We start from the raw sequence: 17,337 nt of genomic DNA, 5'->3' as shown, positions 1-17,337 counted from the left end.
TCGGTTCGGTTTTTTCGGTTTCGGTTCGGTTTGGTTTTCGGTTTTTTTTTGTTTTCGTTTTTTTGAACCCATCCCTAAGTCCTATGGCTGGATTTTTGTCTCAGTTCCTTCTGTTGTGTACGTCACTTTGCAAAACAGCCAAAGTTGATATGGGCCACTTCAGTTTCAGGCCATTTCGGCACTGGCTGCAGCAGCATCTCGATCTACTTCACACAGGAATCAAAATATGGTTGAGGATAAGTACAACACCCTAAGTCTTTTCACTAATATTGAACCATAATGATTCCCGGACGGCCAAAAATATTGAATATTTTGGCACTTTCTTTGTTTTCTATTGTTAAAAAAATAGAGCAAAGTACAAGACTTTGTGCTCAAAATTTTGTGAAAAAGAAGTCCGGCATATTTTTAAACAAAACTCCTTCCACTAAAAACTAAACTGACAGACCAATCAACCTCCAAACTCCACTATAAATGGAAACAAGTAGGTAGTTCTATCTAAGAAAGACAACAATCCGATCAAAAGTAGGAAAGTAATACCATGACAATTTTCGCAGCAAAATTTTGTTTCCTTATTTTGTTCCTCATTATTTTCCCCTCCGTGTTATGAACCAGAACCCCAAAGTTTAAAGCAGAGAACCCATGCATGAGAATGCAGCTGTATTATCACGACAAACTATTTGACGGCACGCAGAAGGATAAGACTAATGCGACATCTGCTGCTACCGCAAATCCAACCAAGCTTGCGCCAGGCTCTCAATTTGGTATGCTTGTTGTCTTTAATGACCCTATTACAAGGGACAACAAGTATCACTCTCCGCACATCGCAAACGCTCAAGGCTTCTATTTCTACGACAGGAAAGACACCTACTCAGCTTGGTTTGCATTCACATTGGTGTTCAACTCAAGTGAGCACAGGGGTACATCGAATATTATGGGTGCGGATTTGATGCCGGAGAAAACTAGGGATCTTTCGGTGGTCGGAGGGACTGGAGACTTCTTCATGGCTAGAGGGATTGCCAGTCTTCAAACTGATACTTTCCAGGGGCAATATTATTTTCGCCTCAAGATGAATATCAAGTTGTATGAACGTTGTTAATTACGTTAAGATTGGAAAAATATTGCTTAGGATTAATGTGCCAGTAGAATGCCCTTCCTATAATAATTGATCACGTGATCTTTACTTGATGTATGATTGGTTGTGAGCAAGCTGTTGTATGCACCAGCCTTTTTATGTAAGATAATGCTAGGAAGACTAAATTTGAAAACTAAATTTGTAAACTAAATAATGTGTCACTAATATGAATGAGTACGTTTATTAACGCTTAAGTAATAAACCAATCATTAACTTTCATGTCCTTTAATTTTCAAATTTTAGTCTACAAATTTACATGTCCTTTAATTTTCAAATTTTAGTCTACAAATTTAGTCTGCCTAACATTACCGCCGCTAGTCACATGTCCCCTAGTGTGAAAGTGATTCCATGGTAATTTTCTAGATATTTGCTTGCACTATGTAGCGATCGAGGTACTTCTATTGCAATCTTATTTACTAATAAATATATAGAGATGATTAAGTTCAAGTGTGCTGTGACTAGTAATGACAATTAGTTTCGGAACTTGTTTTTTGAAGAGGCGTATATGCCAAGGTTAATATACAAGTCACCTTTCGAGAGTTGATCTATAGTTCCCATAATAATCTCTGGTGATATATTCCAACAAACAATCATCATTTGCATTTTCACAAAGAATAATAACAGATATCCAATTTCTTTTGTCCATTTTTTGTCAATTTCATCAAATGATACGACATTTCATTAGTTAATTTAACTAATTGCATTTTCTGACTAAAATTGAATTGTTTTATAGATACCCTACAATTTTGATGATAGACCCACTTTATTATTTTATTTTTACACTCACATTATAATCTCATCCACAATAAAAAAAAATATTAAAAAAATAAAATGTTCTTCCTCTACCTACCATTTTTCTTAAAATAACCTTTAATATATTTTATTTTAATTTTTCAAAGAATAATATTATTATGACTAAAATTGGATTGTTGTATAGATACCCTACAATTTTGGTGATAGACCCACTTCATTATTTTATTTTTACACTCACATTATAATCTCATCCACGATAAAAAAAATTAAAAAAAAATAAAATGTTATTCCTCTACCTACCATTTTTCTTAAAATAACCTTTAATATATTTATTTTAATTTTTCAAAGAATAATATTAAAATGTTAAAAAAAAAAAAGGTATCATCCTTCCTTAATTGCAACACCGCACCTGCACTACCCTGGACGCACCAACACCTCCACCCAACCCTATCAAAAACCAAAACCTTTGACACCTACTTGGCGGCTTCTCCTTTGGAAAGAGAGAGAAATGAAAGCGGGATGAAGAGAGAAGCACGGGGGACGAAAAGAGAGAAACGGAAGGGGAGGAATAGAGTGAAGACGGGGGAGGAAGATTGCTCCAAATCGTTTATTCCAATTGGGATTTGGGTATTATTCGATTTGAAAATATGGGTTGCATCATCCTCTAGCTTCCATGGTTGCCTCCTTTGTTGCATCTCTATTCTACCCGTGATCAGTGACCATTGTTGTTTATCTATGAGGAAGAGGAAGAGAGGTTGGAGGTGGTATTACCAAAATTAAAAGAGAGAGTAGGGTGATGTTTGCTGGTTGAGAGGTGTGATGGATGATTGGGGACTTGATAGTCGTAAGCCCATGATGGCTGATTTAGGAGGGTGATGGATTTATTTTCATTAGTTTTAGTTTTTCTTTATTTTTTTTTAGTTATTTAATTAAAATTATAAAGAATTTATAAATATGGATATAAAAGTCTTTTATTAAAGGAAACTTTAATGAAAAGCTCCGATACTGTTCACTTTAACGAAAAACCACATTTTTATATTAAAAAGTCAATCATGATACTATTCACTTTACCCTTTATTTTGTCATTATCGTTAAAACTCAAAGTTTTCAAGCCATTTTCATTAGTTTTTCTTTTATTAAAATGATAAATAAGTGATTAACATTTTCATTAAAAAGTGAGTGGAAAAATAAGACAATGAGGATTTTTTTTTTGTTGAGTACATTGATATTTTTTTTTACACAAAAGAGAGGGAGAGTTCGGCAAAGTGACATGATGAGAAACCTAATTTGGTATCGAATTCGCCATCACGAGGTTCAAATCTAAGACCTCTCACTTTCAAATGAAGAGAAATATCATTAAACCGCAATACTGAGTAGCAACAATAAAGTGGCCACTCTTATGAAAACACCTCACATTCATTAAAATTCCAGTTTTGTCCCTCATTCTTCTGAAGCCGCCCCACGCACCCCATTAAAAAGGGGTAAAAAGACCAAACAACCCAATTCGACGAGCACCCATCTTGCATTACCTCCCTCGATGTCGGCATACCGGCCCGACAACTCCCATTTTGCTGGAAACAACCCAACAGCTCAACTCACTCACTCCGATACTCCTCCACCTCCATCACCTCCGACGCCAAGCCGTCATCCCATGCGGCCACCGTGTCTCCGAATTCCCTATTGCAAAACTTCACCAACCAAATGCCTCCAAATAGATTTGAAGAAGCATGAGCAAGTGGTTGGAACTTGTATTAATTTCTTCCAAAATCAACTTGTTATCTAAATGAGGAGTTTTGTTCTTTAGAGAGTTATTATGAGGCTATGAGCCACCTAAGGTGAGTGCTCCGATATTCTCTGAATTATTGCTTGTCAGCTGCCACGCAATAATTTAGAAAGCATCATTATACTACAATAATAAAGACAATAATATATAACATATAGCTATTCCAGATCAGAAGATTGTGTTTGAGTATAACTAGGGTGCAGTTAAGAAAGATTCGATAATCAAAAAGGCCAGTCTTGACCAACCAAAGCACATGACGTGGTTAAATGGTCTACCGGCCCTACCAACCTAACATTAACCCTTCCTTTCCCATAAAATAATAAAAAGGGAAATTAATTAAAAGAGCTTGAAAACTTTGAATTTTAACGAAAATGACAAAAAAATGTTGTAAATGAATAGTACCAGGATTGGCTTTTAAAAATAAAAATGTGATTTTTCGTTAACGTGAACAGTACCGAAAGTTTTTCGTTAAAATTCTCAATAATAAAAAGAAGATTCAATTTCATCCATAAGCAAAGACTCCACTAGTTGTAACACTACCTGATAAATTAACGAAATAAATTATTGCATCCTACTTTTACTTAAAAGAAACTCGAAAATATTTCTTAAAAGAAACTGGAAAAATACTTCTTAAAAAAACCAAAAATATTATTATCATTCATTGCAAATCAAGAGCATCTCTAATAAAGATGTCAAAATATAAATGTCAAATGTTAATTTGATAGCTGACGTGGCAATGTCATATTTTCTCTTCCTCCAACCGATATGTTTTTTTTTTTTTTTTGTTATAAATGATATTTGTAGAACCATTTTTTTTTTCTTAAGAAATCAATTAAATAAATTCTCAAGATCTATAATTGGTGCATTAATAGAACTCACATAATAAAATGATTAAAAAAGTATTTGACATCAACTTTTTTCATATGTCAATCCACATAGGATTGACGTATAGGTTCGACCTTATTCCAACCTTTAAATTTGATTACATGACATTCCAATTAGAATTTGACATCTATGCCAATTAGTTGGACAATAGAGCAATTTCTCACACAGAGTCAGGACTTAGAACAAGTCTATGCAAGATGGTCTGGAGTCAGGACTTAGAATTTGACATCTATGCAAGATGGTCTGGAGTCAATTTCTCACACATAGTCAGGACTTAGAACAAGTCTACCCTATGCCAATTAGTTGGACAATAGAGCAATTTAATCCCCAAAATCCAAAAAAAATAAAAAATAAAATCTCTCCACCCCAGCCTAATCAGTTAGGTTATAGGGGACCCCAACAAAGTCAGACTACTCTATCGGTAGGAATGCCTCATCTCAACGTCTAAGTTGATTTGACGTGAGGATGATGTCAGCCACATTCCTTTCTTTTTTTTAGTCAGGCGCATGGTTTTCACGTGTGGATAAAGGCAATTGAGCCAACCAAAAATTGGTGTTGGGGCCCGCACTACAGCTGCACTCAACCCAACTGAATGAGGGGCGATGTGGCACATTATGGGCCATTGGATTTCCGACAACTATATTTCTGGACCATTGGATTTCCAACAATTTATATAATTTTAAATTTAAATCCTAACGATTAGCACACGTGGTGCAACTTGGGCCGTTAGTTTTTATTATTACCAGTCTATATTTTCCTACTTAAGAAAATCAACAAAAAATTTCTTATTGTCTTTAGGCCTGAGTGGCACAATCTGGGCTGTTGGATTGCAAAACAAATATAATCCAACGATCTATACTAATTAGGTTATTAAAAAATTTCAAAAAAATACAAAATAAAAAAATTTCCTATAAATACTCAACCATCCTCTCCCACTTTACACCACATTTCAATTTCAAAAATGCTTTCAACCATCCTCATGACATGTGGTGCTACAAGATTGGTTAAAAATCTAATCGAAAGTCTATCCCTATAAGTTATAATTTCAGATAATGATACATGTTGTGACAAGATAGTTAAAATTTCTATCCAAAATTAAACAAAAAATTATCTTTAATTATTTAAAAATAATAATTTTAATACAATTGCATGTGCAATTCATTTACGAGGTGGAGATGCACTAGAACACTTACTATTCACTAAAGCAATAATTGTCTTTACCTAATTGCATGTGTAGTATTGCCTTAGTGGGATGAAGTTGCTCTTGAGTCTATTGTAGGGCCATGCAAGTCACTAAATTTGTTATGAGTAATACTAGGAAAACTAAATTTGTTGACAATGTTTTGAAAACTAAAAGATATGGAAGTTGATGATTGGTTTATTACTTACATGTTGATAAACTTACTTATTTTTATTAGTGACATATCATTTAGTTTGTAAATTTAATCTTTTTAACATTACCCATTTGTTACAGACGACTCATTCTCTACCGACCACTTATATTATTGTTACGACTTATTATTTGAGGAGGTTAACAAATTATAATTACCATGTCCTTGTTAGGTTTTGGTCAAATTTTTAGATCTATTTTATTCAGCCACCGTCCTAAAATTAAAATAAGTTTTAAATCCAATAGGGTTAAAATTAAATACCTTATGTACAAAAATGTTTAAAACGTTCATGAGCTAATTAAGAGGTAAAATGTTAAGAGTCATTTGGTGATAATTTTCGTTTTTTGTATTCCTCTTTTTATTAGATATGAGATAACAAAGGGGAGTAAATGCAATGATCATATTCACAATATAAGGTAGGTTTGAAAAACTAAAACCACCTATAACTGATCATGGCAATCCCTGAAAACTCCTCCACATGTAGCAGGATCAAGATTTCCTTTAGACAAACTATCTGTGTTAAGTTTAATCCAAGGAAATCAAGGTGGAGACCAAAGCACATGAAGAATAGTGGGCGCATTTCGAGTGATAGGTTGGATCCCAAGAGAAGAACACGAGTGTCATAACCTTGAGAAGAAGAAATGACATGAGTGTCACAACCTTGAGAGTAACCAGGAATAAACTTCTTACCATAAACCAACCTAGAATTGATAGACATGTAAAGTCAATGAAAGTAGATTTGGCCGACCCTCAAAATAAACTTATTCGAGCTTTCCAAATATTCAGAGATTATGCAACTGTTGGAAAAATGGCTTATGCACATAGACATCCCAAAACTCAGCCAAAGAATCTGAAAGAGGCAAAGAAGTACCAAATTGACATGCTAACGCCTCCAAAGCAGCCTAGATATCGGACAACCGAATAAAAGATGAGCAATAGATTCCTCAAAATTATGACAAAAACAACAAAAAAAGTAAAAGATATACCACGTCATTTTAGAGCACCCTCGGTTGGAATCTTACCATGAAAAAGTAGCCAAGCTAAGATAGATAGTCGCGGAGGAATAAAATGACGCCAAATGACCTCAGCCCAAGTACAATCACTATGTTTCTTTAGAATAAGATGATAACTAGAGAAAAGCAAAGATAGATCCCTACTCAGAGCATCCTCCACCACATAGAAAATGAGGGGAGAAAGTGGGTCTCCCTAATGTACACCTTGAGAGCAAGAGAAAACCCATGTGGTGTGCCATTTACGAAAATTAAAAAGCGAGCTGACTGAAATAAAACATGCACATAGTCCACAAATATTTGAGAAAAACCAAAGCTAGAAAGCACATGGAGAAGAAAATTTCAGTTCAAAGTATCGAAAGTTTTAGCAATATTGATTTTTATGCCCACGTTACCGCCAAAAGTCTTTTTGTCCATAAAATTGAACCTTCTGAAACTAGAATTAGAAATACGTCTACCTTTCAAAAATGTCGTTTGTTCAAGAGAAATGATATAATTGTATATAATAACAAAAATAAAAATGGTAGTCGAGATAGTTGCAATGACAACAATGGGGGGTAGGAAGTGGTGGTGGTGAAGGCGGTGGTGGAGATGCCAGCAACAATGGTAAGGGTATGGTGGTGGTGATAATAGCGGGTGTTGTGATTGGGGTGCAGAGGTAACGATAGTAGTATGGGTGGAGGTAGCATCAGTGTTGGCGGTTGTAATTGTGGTGGCAGTGATGGCAGTTGTGGTATTGTTGGTGGCAGTTACAACAACAATGGTGGTGGCAATGGCGGTGATGTCAGTGGCTGCGATTGTGGTTGTGGTGGTGGTTATGGTTGTGGTGGCAATTATGATGGTCGTGATTATGGTTATGGTGGTAGTGGCGGCGGTGGTGACGATTATGGTGGTGGTGGCAACAATAACTGTAGTAATGGTGGTGGTTTAATGTTAGTATTTGTAGTGGTAGTGGTGGCAGTCACTTTGTTTGACAATAGATGATATGTGTGTAAAAGGATAAATAATGTCACTTAAAAAAAAAAACAAACTAATGAGGGTATTACAAAAATTGAAAATATTCATTAAAGACTCAACTCTTTTTTTTTTTTTATGTAAAAATTGTTGTCTAGAAGTTATTATTATTATTATTATTTGTTAAAGAGAAGTAATTGCTTTTAAAATAAGTAGGATATTTTTTTATTACTTAACTTTAATGTAAATTAGCTTTTGGTGAACAAAAATGCAAATACCAAACAAAACCTTATCATGTGTGGTATATTTAACATAAAAGTTGTGTGAATAAAATGACATTTAATATTCGGAAATTATGCAAAAGCTAATGTTAGGCCGAAAATCATTTGCAGTAATTAGTTAATTTTTTTTATAGCGTATTGGCCCCAGTATAATTAGCTAGGAGATAAAATTTCACAAGGTCGATACATGAGGACAAATTTAAAAAGCAAACAACCATACAATAATTTTTCCATAACCTAAATTGTGGTAATTTCTTTCAAATAAAAAGATAATGCTTAGTTTTTTCTTGATTAATGATTGAAATCCAGATTTCCAATGAAAAGATGTTTAGTATCTTCTTTGAATTTTATGAGGCACACTTGGACCACTGGAGCTTGGACTTATCTAGACTTACCGACCATTTTATGTCACTTTTCATTTAGATCAACAGTAAAAGCTAAATCAACACCTACCTCCACTAATGGACAATGATTGTTTGTCCTCCTTGTTCTCGTGCCCTCCTATTTTGTATGGTCACAGTTAAGCCACGTCAACATTTTATATTGTTTTTTATAGAGATAATAAGACAAAAATGAATAGTAATATAAAATGTTAACATGGCTTAAGTGTGACCACACAAACAGGAGAGCATGGGAGGGCACGGGAACAAGGAGGGCAGACAATCCTTGTCCCTCCACTAATCTCCCACCAGAATAGAACACAAAAAGGTGCACAAATTTAAGAATATATATGGACCCCAATCACTCTTAATACTTTTCTCCTGCTGCAACTAGTCTTGTGTACATATAATTGTTTTCACCCAAAGGCTAAGAATATGAAAAAGGATCCTTTCCGGATCCACTTTGTGGTGATCTTAGAGATTCCCACTTCGTAGCCGTTTGTTGTTGAAATGTGTTCTTTCCCAGCCTCTAGAGTTTGCTACCAAGGTGACCCCTAGGGTAAATCTCTAGGGTAAGGCCCAATGTAATCTCTAGGGTAAGGGTAAGGCTAAATGTATTATTGTAAATCAACTTTCCCTTGATTTAAGGGAGGTGACTGCTTGGGGTAATGTCTTTGTGTAAGGTTTAGATTAGGTAGGCAACATGCCTTCTTCTTTCTTGTCGGCTGCTTGCTGCAGTCATCCTTCCCATCTTTTTTCCCTCTCTCTTTTCATATATACCTAGTCTCACTCTTGTTCAAACATATATGAAATATACATTAAAACTTTAAACTAGAAAATCTACATGGTATCAGAGTAGGTTCCTTCGTGACCTGTCTCTGCCATTCTTGAAGTTGCATTTTTCGTTCAAAATCTGAACCATGGCTGAAGAAAGTTCAGTGAATCGTGATGAGGAAACGCAACATAGTCTCTCCCCAAATTTATATGAAATATACATTAAAATTTTAAACCAGAAAATCTACATGGTATCAGAGTAGGTTCCTTCGTGACCTGTCTCTGCCATTCTTGAAGTTGCATTTTTCGTTCAAAATCTGAACCATGGCTGAAGAAAGTTCAGTGAATCGTGATAAGGAAACTCAACATAGTCTCTCCCCAAATTTCTCAGACATCGAGGTTAACACCAATCAACATTGTGTTCAGTTCTCTTGAACGAGTTTAATTATCTCCCTTGGTCTCGAGCTGTTTCTCTAGCTCTCAGAGGCAAAGGGAAATTAAGGTTTGTAAATGGAAGTGTTGAAGCTCCAGACATCTCATCCTCTATATATGGTGCATGGATTTGCAAAAATTAACTTGTCATGTCTTTGCTGCTCAACATCATGGAGAAACATGTTGCTGAGATTTTCAGCTACTACGATTCTTCATGTGAGCTTTGGAAAGCCTTGCAGGATTTGTATGGAAATCAAAACAACTATGCACGTGTCTTTCAACTTAAGAAGGATGTTGCCAGTGCTCAACAAGAAGGGAAAGCATTTGTTCAACACCTTTAAAGCCTCAAGGCCATGTAGAATGAGTTGGATGTACACCTTCCACATACCATAAATCCTACCATTCTCCTAAAACGAGCCGAGCAAGACAGAATCTACCAGCTGTTAGGGAGTTTGAGCTCTGAGTATGAGGATCTAAGGAGTCACATCTTGATGAGTTAAGAACTGCCCACTTTCAACAATGTTTGTGCAACTATCCAACGAGAAGAAGCAAGGAAGAAAGTGATGAATGTTGAGCACAACTCGAGATTGACTGAGACTCGAGCATATGCCCTCAAATTACAAGACCTCAGAGGCTAAGGTGTACAAAGAAATACACACTTGAAATGCAAATATTGCAATGGCGTTGGCCATGTGGAAGAATAGTGTTGGGAACTTCACCCTAAACTCAAGCCTAAGTTTAGCAAAGATGGAAAAATGATACCAAGGTCCTCATAACAATTTCAACCTCATTACAAGGCTCATCTTGCTAATGCTCATCCTTCTATTATCTCACAAAGATCCATGGAGTTCACTGCCAATGCATTGTCTCTTATTAATGAGTTTACAGCTTATCTTCAAAGTAAGGGACGCGGAAGAGGTTCATAAGCTCAAAGCAATGAAGAGAACAATCATACAGCCATGTTGGGACAGTTTGCCAGCCTTCTTGTTGGAAATGAGAAAGTTCCACAGGATGAAGCACCAGGTATACTTAAAGCCTTCACCACTGCCTTGTTAACTAGTACTGAAAATGATTGTTGGATAATTGATTAAGGAGCCATAGATCACATGACAAACAAAGTCACAAATTTGCATCATTTTAAATGTTTTTCAAGTTCTTCACGTGTGTCTATTGCAAATGGAAAAAAAATGTCTTAGTTTTGAGAAAAGGAGAAATAAACTTACTTTCACACAAAACACCTTACACTGCCTTATATGTACCAACCTTTCCTTTCCAACTTCTGTCAATTGGAAAGATCACAAACACCCTATACTGCCATGCCATTTTCTCACCAGATAATGTGATGTTTCAGGATGTTCTCACCATGAAGATGATTGGTGAAAGGGTCTTCATAAATGGAGTTTACTACATGTGCAAGAACACCTGTTTTACTCAAGCCCTTCAAGCTCAATCGAAATCCATAGATGGAAACCAAATTTGGCATAAGAGATTAGCTCACCCCTCTGAAGTTATCTTGTCTAAACTGTTTCCAAATTTTTGTCAATCACATTTTACTTGTGATACTTGTCAATTTTCTAAGTTTACTAGACTACATTTTGGTAACTCAATGTCTAGGACAAGTATCAATTTATGGGGACCAGCAATTGAATCAATAAAAGGGTTTAAATACTTTGTCTTATTTGTTAATGACTTCTCTTGAATGAGTTTTGTGTATCTTATGAAATCAAAGAGTGAAGTCCAAACTATTTTCAAAGATTTTTATATGCATGTTAAAACCCAATTTCAATCCGACATTAAGGTGTTGAGATCAGATAATGGCATTGAATTTCTATCCAACAACATGCTTTAATACATAAGTTCTCAGGGCATAATACATCAAACCAGTTGTGTAAGGACTCCCCAACAAAATGGAGTAACCGAGAGAAAAAATAGATATCTCTTAGAGAAGACTCGTGCTCTTATGCTTCACATGCATGTTCCAAAGAATTTTTGGTCATTTGCTATTCTCACTGCCACTTACCTCATCAACCGACTCCCAGGTCGTGTGTTAGGGTTTAAATCTCCCTATGAAGTACTCAAGGGTAGAAAAATTGGACACACCTTAAGGTATTTGGATGTGTTTGCTTTGTTCACATTCAAGCGTTGAACCGTGACAAATTAGATGCCAGGGCAACCAAATGTGTGTTTGTGGGGTATTCTTCCACCCAAAAGGGATACAAGTGCTACAATCCAGCCACTAAGAAGTGAGTTGTGTCAAGGGATGTGAAGTTTGAAGAAGATTGCCCTTATTTTACTCACAAGGGGAATGCTGCAAGTGAGGGGGATGAATTGTTTGAAACGTTTCCATTTCCTCATGACATTTATAATCTAGTGTTGGAAGAAAGCTCAGTTAATGTGATACATAATATTGGAGAAATACAAACTGACTCAATCTCTGATAGATGTATCCCTGCCAATGATGGAGACAAGGAGTCTCATTCTGATCATTCATAATCTCCTACAGAGTCTCAAAGGCTTAAAAGAAATCCTTTTCAAACCAGAAAACCTCCAACTAGGCTGGAAGACTATGTTACTTATGCCTCACGGTATCCTATCAGTGAAAGTATCAGCCTTGGTGAGTTCTCAACATCTCATGTTGCATTTCTCTGTGAAATTGATAAGCACAATGAACCTAGAAACTTTCAAGAGGCATCTCTTCTCCCATAATGGAATCAAGCCATGGCAGATGAGCTTCGTGCTCTAGAAGAAAATAAAACTTTGAGCTTGGTTCAACTACTACCAGGAAAAAAAGTTGTTGGAAGTCATTGGATTTACAAGATTAAATTAAAGGCTGATGGTTCTATCGAGAAACACAAAGCTAGGCTTGTTGCTCGAGGTTTCACCCAAACCTAACATTTGCACATGTGGCCAAGATGAATTCAGTGATGGTTCTACTCTCAGTTGCAATCAATTGTGGGTGGACTTTTTATCAAATGGATGTGAAGAATGATTTCCTTCACGGAGAGTTATAAGAAGAAGTGTACATGCAGCCTCCTCCAGGTTATGATGATATTAAAGGCAACATGGTTTGTAAGCTGCACAAGGCAATCTATAGATTGAAACAATCCCCAAGAGCTTGGTATGCGAGCTCAGTTCAGTTTTAGATAAGGCTAGATTCCTACAAAGTAATGTTGATTCCTCATTGTTTATAAGAACTTGCACTAGTGGGAAATTGGTGGTGCTCATCTATATGGATGATCTCATCATCACAGGAGATAGTACTGCTAAAATTGAGGCATTAAACTCTCACTACACCAAACCTTTGCTATCAAAGACCTAGGGAAGGTGAAGTATTTTTTTGGGCATTGAAATGGCAACCTCTTCAAAGGGATTGTTTCTACATCAATGAAAATATGTATTGGATCTTCTTCAGGAAGCAAAAATGCTTAAATGCAAACCTGCCATCACTCTCGTGGACTCTAAACTAAGGCTCAACACAGATAGAGAAGCCATGCATGATGTGAGCTACTATCAACAATTGGTGGGCAAACTTATATATCTCACCATCACACATCCATATATCACATATGCAGTGAGCTTGGCAAGCCAATTTATGCATTCTTCTACGGTTGATCATCTTAACATGGTTAAGAGAATCCTGCGTTATCATAAGGGTTCGATAGGGCAAGGAATCATTATGCGTAACAACAATTCCACTGCCATCAGTGGCTACACAAATGCAGATTGGGCAGGGAATGCACTTGATAGGAAATCTATCACAGGCAATTGCATATTTGTTGGTGGAAATCTTGTCACTTGAAAAAGCAAGAAGTAACATGTCATTGCTCGCTCCAACGCAGAGGCTGAATATCGAGCCATGGCAACCATTGCATGTGAACTTATATGGCTTAAAGAGCTTCTTTCAGACTTAAGGTTTACTAGTACTACTCCCATGTCTCTTATGTGTGATAAGCAAGCAGCCATGCACATCACTGCTAACCTTGTGTTCCATGAAAGAACGAAACACATTGAAGTGGACTGTCATTTTGTTAGAGCTAACGTGCCAACTCAAGTCATCCAGACCATCTTCACTCGAAGCCATGATCAACTGGCAGATCTCTTTACCAATGCTCTGGCATCTACTCCATTCCATCGTTTTTTAGGCAAGTTTGACTCGATTAACCTCATCGATCTAGCTTAAGGGGGAGTGTTGTTGAAGTGTGTTCTTTCCCAGCCTCTAGAGCATGCTACCAAGGTGACCCCTAGGGTAAATCTCTAGGGTAAGGCCCAATGTAATCTCTAGGGTAAGGGTAAGGCTAAATGTATTATTGTAAATCAACTTTCCCTTGATTTAAGGGAGGAGACTGATTGGGGTAATGTCTTTGTGTAAGGTTTAGATTAGGTAGACAACATGTCTTTTTCTTTCTTGTCAACTGCTTGATGCAGTCATCCTTCCCATCTTTTTTCCCTTTCTCTTCTCATATATACCTGGTCTCACTCTTGTACAAACATATATGAAATATACATTGAAACTTGAAACCAGAAAATCTACACCGTATCGTGCGGTCAGTTTTTGTTAGATACTATTTGTGTTTAATTTTAAATTTAAAAAGTCAAATGATTTCTGATATACATGATGAATAGATAAGATGTGGAAATCCTTAAGATCCCCACAAAGTAGTTCGGGATAGGATCCAATTCCTAAGAATATCACTCTAAACTTTGGGAATTTAACATTTTATTAATCTGTCTTTGGAAATAAAACATTACACGTCTACTTAATTTGCTTGTTTATGACTTGTGACATCTCGTCCTCGTATATCTTTCTGCTCGTTTCTCCTGGTCCATTTTTCCCCATTTTTTAACCTTACTTTTATTTTTCATTTTGTCATCATTCTTGAAGATCGAGTACCTTTACACTTTACAATTCCACTGGAATTTGAGGCCAACTCTTATTAAAGCTTTTTCTTTTTGTTATTATATTTAGCAGCCTGGCCTGAAATTTTAATTGATCTCGTTCTTGTCGTGCTATTCACTGTACAACTTGAGCAAAGTTAATCATAAGTGGCTAACTTTTGCTTAGAAAATATTTAAATGATGAAAGGCAATCGATAAAACAAGTTAGTATGATATATTATTTGATTAGCATCAATGAGTAGTCACCAACCAGAAGAAGTAATGATACCAAAGCACAACGCACCAATGAAAGGGTAATAGGAATTGTTCATGCATTTGGCTGTTAAGCCTACAACTTTTGGAAATTTCTTTGAACTGCTTAATGCTTGGTTTATCTCAAAAATGTCAATCACACAACACGAACCGTCTTTTAGAAAACTCCTCTTAAAAAAATATATATATATATATAAAAAAGTAATGTTATGGGGGTTAAATTTGTTGATAAAATTTTGTAAGCATAATACTAGAAAGACCAAAATTTTAAATCAAATTTACAAACCAAATAATGTGTCATCACTAAGAAATAAGCATGTTAATCAACGTTTAAGTAATAATTCAATCATCAATAACCACATCATTTTGGTTTGCAAATTTGGTCTTCCTAGCATTATTCATTTTGTAAACCAAGTGATATGAAAGTTGATGATTGAATTATTATTTAATTATTGATTAACGTGCTTATTTCTTATTGGTGACAAATCATTTGATTTACAAACTTGGTCTACCTAATATTACCATGAAGAAGAAAAAGATAACCATTCGTGTATTCTCTACCTAGTACTAGTCATTTTCTTGGTGATGTAGATTATATTATATTATAAGGTTATTGTAGTGGCAGTGGGTGGCAAGCAAACCGACAATAAGAGGAAAAGTCTATTAAGAGAAGCTTGGAATCCTCATCTCCATTCATACAGTAAACAACAATATATATAATTTATTTAATTTTAGCTTTTTAGATTTTGAAGCTTCCAAGTGCTTATAAAAAGACTCGGACAGATTGCAAACTCACAAGTAGAGCAATAACAAAAGCTCATTTTACCGAGCTCGAAGTATTCCTCTCCTTTTTGTTTCTCTCTTTGCATCTGGTCTTCTTTGCATATCCCACAATGGAAGCAAGAAGTTCCTCGGTTCTAATATTCTTCTTCATGTTCCTCGCTATATCTTCAGCCTTCCCAAAACACAAAGACAAGTACAAACCATGCAAGCACTTGGTGCTATTCTTCCATGACATTATCTACAATGGAAAAAATGCTGCAAATGCTACATCTGCGATTGTGGCAGCCCCTCAAGGATCCAACCTAACCATCTTGGCACCGAATTTTCATTTCGGGAACATAGCGGTTTTCGATGACCCCATTACCCTCGACAACAATCTGCACTCCAAGCCTGTGGGCAGGGCACAAGGGATGTACATGTATGATACAAAGAACACATTCACTGCTTGGCTTGGCTTCTCATTTTATCTAAACAGCACAGACTACCAAGGCACAATAAATTTCATCGGAGCCGACCCCATTTTGATTAAATATAGGGAGATATCCGTCGTGGGTGGCACCGGGGACTTTTTCATGCACCGGGGAGTTGCAACCATAGACACGGATTCATATGAAGGTGAAGTCTACTTCAGGCTCAAGGTGGATATCAAGTTCTATGAGTGTTGGTAAATTTGTGGTTGTTAATATATATATATATTTAGTATTATGAGTTTTGGTATGTGCATTACTTAGAATGGTGTTCCAATATGTTCCGCTTCATGGAGTGCTTAATTAGAGTTTGCCAAGATGCGCTTGTAGTCCATCAATAAGTGATATGCTTAAACAGTCACCTTTGTAATTTCAATCATTTTGCTTACAGTTTATCCATACTCAAACCCGGTGGAAAAAGAACTGTTCATTAACCGTGCACGGGCGGAAATGCCCTTCGCTTCCTTTGTGTTCTGATTTCTTCTGACCATTTTACAACTCTTTCACTAACAGTGCACAGGCAGTGCTGTTTGGGTCGCTTTCTCTTCTCATTTTCACTGCTTTTCTTTGCCCAGGCGTCCACCGTTCTCTTGCCACGTGTCGATCATCCTGGAATGGTTCGCTTCGGATCTCTGGAAATTCCTTTGGGTTCCATTTCCATCGTTCGATTATACTTCTTGGTTTTATTTCGGTTGCTGCTCCTCTTTGGCAAAACGTTCAACTTCTCTGTGGTTCCTGGTGAGATTTACTAGGCCTGGCATATGGGTTGTGTCTGTTGTGTTCGTGTCGTTTTCATGTAACACATTTTATCTTAACGGGTCGTGTCGTGTCACACCTGTTATCTTAACGGGTCCTTGACAAGTTAGGTCACTTTACCAAACGGGTAAAGTCATCCAACCCGTTATGACCCATTAAGAAAAAAAAAAAAAATTCTTAAATTTGCACATACCACACATTGCCACATAAATATTACTTCAAAACATTAAAACACATTTGTTGTTTAAGTACTACATCTACACTCGAAAATAAAAGCCTAATAAACAAACATCCATACACTACTAGTCTATTACAAAATATTAAATTGTCACACCCCGATCCCGACATATGTCCAGGATCGACACGTAACGTCACCAAATACCTGTATCTCTAACTTTCCCTGCCTTT

At 36.2% G+C, this 17,337-nt stretch overlaps 2 protein-coding genes across 2 annotated transcripts; both read left to right on the top strand.

Annotated features, from left to right (window-relative positions):
- Positions 1-518: 518 nt before the first annotated feature.
- LOC126627237 (dirigent protein 5-like) lies at positions 519-1,270 on the top strand. Its single transcript, XM_050296689.1, has one exon. The coding sequence runs from the start codon at positions 644-646 to the stop codon at positions 1,094-1,096; it is 453 nt and encodes a 150-aa protein (XP_050152646.1). The 5' UTR covers positions 519-643; the 3' UTR covers positions 1,097-1,270.
- A 14,433-nt stretch (positions 1,271-15,703) lies between these two features.
- LOC126625100 (disease resistance response protein 206-like) lies at positions 15,704-16,607 on the top strand. The gene has a single exon (XM_050294178.1). It carries the CDS (start codon positions 15,817-15,819, stop codon positions 16,372-16,374), a length of 558 nt encoding a protein of 185 aa, XP_050150135.1. The 5' UTR covers positions 15,704-15,816; the 3' UTR covers positions 16,375-16,607.
- The last annotated feature ends 730 nt before the right edge of the window (positions 16,608-17,337 follow it).

The sequence above is a fragment of the Malus sylvestris genome, chromosome 6 (assembly GCF_916048215.2).
Source record: "Malus sylvestris chromosome 6, drMalSylv7.2, whole genome shotgun sequence".
Taxonomy (NCBI): Eukaryota; Viridiplantae; Streptophyta; class Magnoliopsida; order Rosales; family Rosaceae; genus Malus; species Malus sylvestris.
This window is presented reverse-complemented; position numbering and strand designations above follow the sequence as displayed.

What these genes read in the sequence shown, in the direction of transcription:
- LOC126627237 (XM_050296689.1), top strand. Translation starts at nt 644, where the DNA reads ATGAGAATGCAGCTGTATTATCACGACAAACTATTTGACGGCACGCAG.
- LOC126625100 (XM_050294178.1), top strand. Translation starts at nt 15,817, where the DNA reads ATGGAAGCAAGAAGTTCCTCGGTTCTAATATTCTTCTTCATGTTCCTC.